At 56.0% G+C, this 1,959-nt stretch overlaps 1 protein-coding gene across 1 annotated transcript in view; it reads right to left on the bottom strand.

The window, feature by feature from the left end:
• The window catches only part of LOC113214435 (serine/threonine-protein kinase 32A), a gene marked incomplete at its 5' end in the record, with an annotated part of 70,303 nt that overhangs the window by 15,453 nt on the left and 52,891 nt on the right, over positions 1 to 1,959 (bottom strand). The window contains 1 exon segment of the mRNA XM_052263806.1: positions 529 to 618. Coding sequence (XP_052119766.1) covers positions 529 to 618 — 90 coding nt within the window.

Here is a 1,959-nt window from a genome sequence, read left to right on the forward strand (position 1 = left end):
CTCCCCCACCTACCCAACACGAGCCCGATAAAAGCCACAGCGACTCGGCTGCTCGGGGGTTGCATACCGCGCAGGCGGCGCCACCACTCGACCCACACCGCCTGCACTACAAGCAGCCCCCCCCCCCCTTCCTCCCTCCTCTCCGTCCCTCGTCCTTCGTCACGACCCGATCGGAGCGTACCCCATGACGGCGCAGAAACATTCAATATTTACCGTCGTCTTCCCAGCCGGTTCACAAAAAGTTGCACCAAAAAACTACTACGGATAGTCGCACTAAATCTGCCGATGAGATATTCCGATTGCACTAATCGGGCACTAAATTATGGCACTATCGGTTGAATTTGTGCGAGCATGGGTGGGGCCAGCTTCATGGAGCACTCTAACACGAGATTAGGGGTACTACGGATAGTCGCACTAAATCTGCCTATGAGATATTCCGATTGCACTTTTTATGGAGTTGGGCACCCCTCGCCCTCACCATTTAGTGTGTATTTTACACTGCTGTGAATTGGGCGGGGATGAACTTACCCATGTAGGGCTTGGTCCCAGACATTGAGGTTGCGAGGTGGCCCTCCTCTAGGACCGTGGCGATGTTGAAGTCCGTCAAGTGGGCGTGGCCTGAAACACACAGAAATATGGGAATCAGGGTGAGTTTGTGACAGTACATAGCGACTTTTCCCTTCATATGAGTGAAAATATGTGGGGGGGGGGGGGATACTGGACGGGGTAGATTGAGAGGGTAGAATAAAGGAACCAAACCGAAAGAAGGCGGATCGAATCAAGATTAACAACAAGGTGACGGAGCTGCGCTCGTCAGCGCTCACGATGCTGGGAGGGGTCGGGGGGGGGGGGGGGGGGGGGGGGGGGGGGACGAGGAGTCGCAGGACGAAGAGGAGTGGGGGGTGAGGGTGTACTTAGATTGTCCGATCTATTTTTCTCCGGACCGAAAGTGCACTGAACCCGGACGTTTGGCGCTACCTCCAAACCAGGAGAGAGGTGAGCGGGCTACCTAATCGCTAAAAGAGCGATACAGTGGCTAAGTCTTTGCCGACCCCTCACCTAAGGAACCCCCCAAAAAGCAGTAGTAAGTCCAACAACCAAAAAGTACGGGGGCCGGTTCTGGCGAATTGCGCGTCATTGCGGCCGCTGTGGATAAAGCTCCAGTTCCCTCGATCACCGAAGACGCCCACAGACTAAGCCAGGCGGGTCCCCTTCGGGGGGCTTAACTTTTCTTTTCTTTTACAAAATAATAAATAAAAAAATATACCGTTGTAACAGTCGACCAAAGAAGGCACACACTTGTAACAGTCGACCTGGTAAGCACACACCTGCTCGTGCGTGCCTTCATGTACAGGGGTACGTTGGTATCGAACCCTCAACCCCCCCAAAATATATGTCGGACAATCTAGCTACACCTTTGTTAGCCGTAATTGTTTGAAGACTAACCCTTGCCGAGGTCCAGAGGGTTGTTCGATGCGTCATTAGTTTTTTGGTCGTCATCGACATTTCTGTGCGACAAAGGATGAGTGGTTTCCTGGAGGCCACAGGGAGGCGAGGGCGAGGCGATGAATAAGAAAACCCCCCAAACGCAAATCCAGACCGAAACCCAAACAAGACGTCGGCCAGCTTGCCGGTCGGGTGGAGTTTAATGAAGGAAAGTCTGCACCGCCGGACCTCGGCCGGGACACGCGCGGTGAGGGAGGCGACGTCTGTTGATCCCCGCCTAGCCCGCCTCCCTTCCACTTGTTGGAGTTGGAGCGAGTGTGGCACTCGTGCGGCTTACGGACGCCCCCCCGAGTCGGCCGTATCGTATCGGCGTGGGGTTTGTGGGCTAGTGCGCCTACACCAGCTGCCAGCTGGATTTCGACAACTACTATGCGCGGCCCGCCCGGCCCCGCCCCCTGCACCCCCAAGGCCAAGCCGATCGAGGCAGGGTCGTGCGGCGGGGCGGGGACGGGG

This window comes from Frankliniella occidentalis, unplaced genomic scaffold (genome assembly GCF_000697945.3).
Source record: "Frankliniella occidentalis isolate FOCC.00 unplaced genomic scaffold, Focc_3.1 Scaffold14, whole genome shotgun sequence".
NCBI classification, from domain to species: Eukaryota; Metazoa; Arthropoda; class Insecta; order Thysanoptera; family Thripidae; genus Frankliniella; species Frankliniella occidentalis.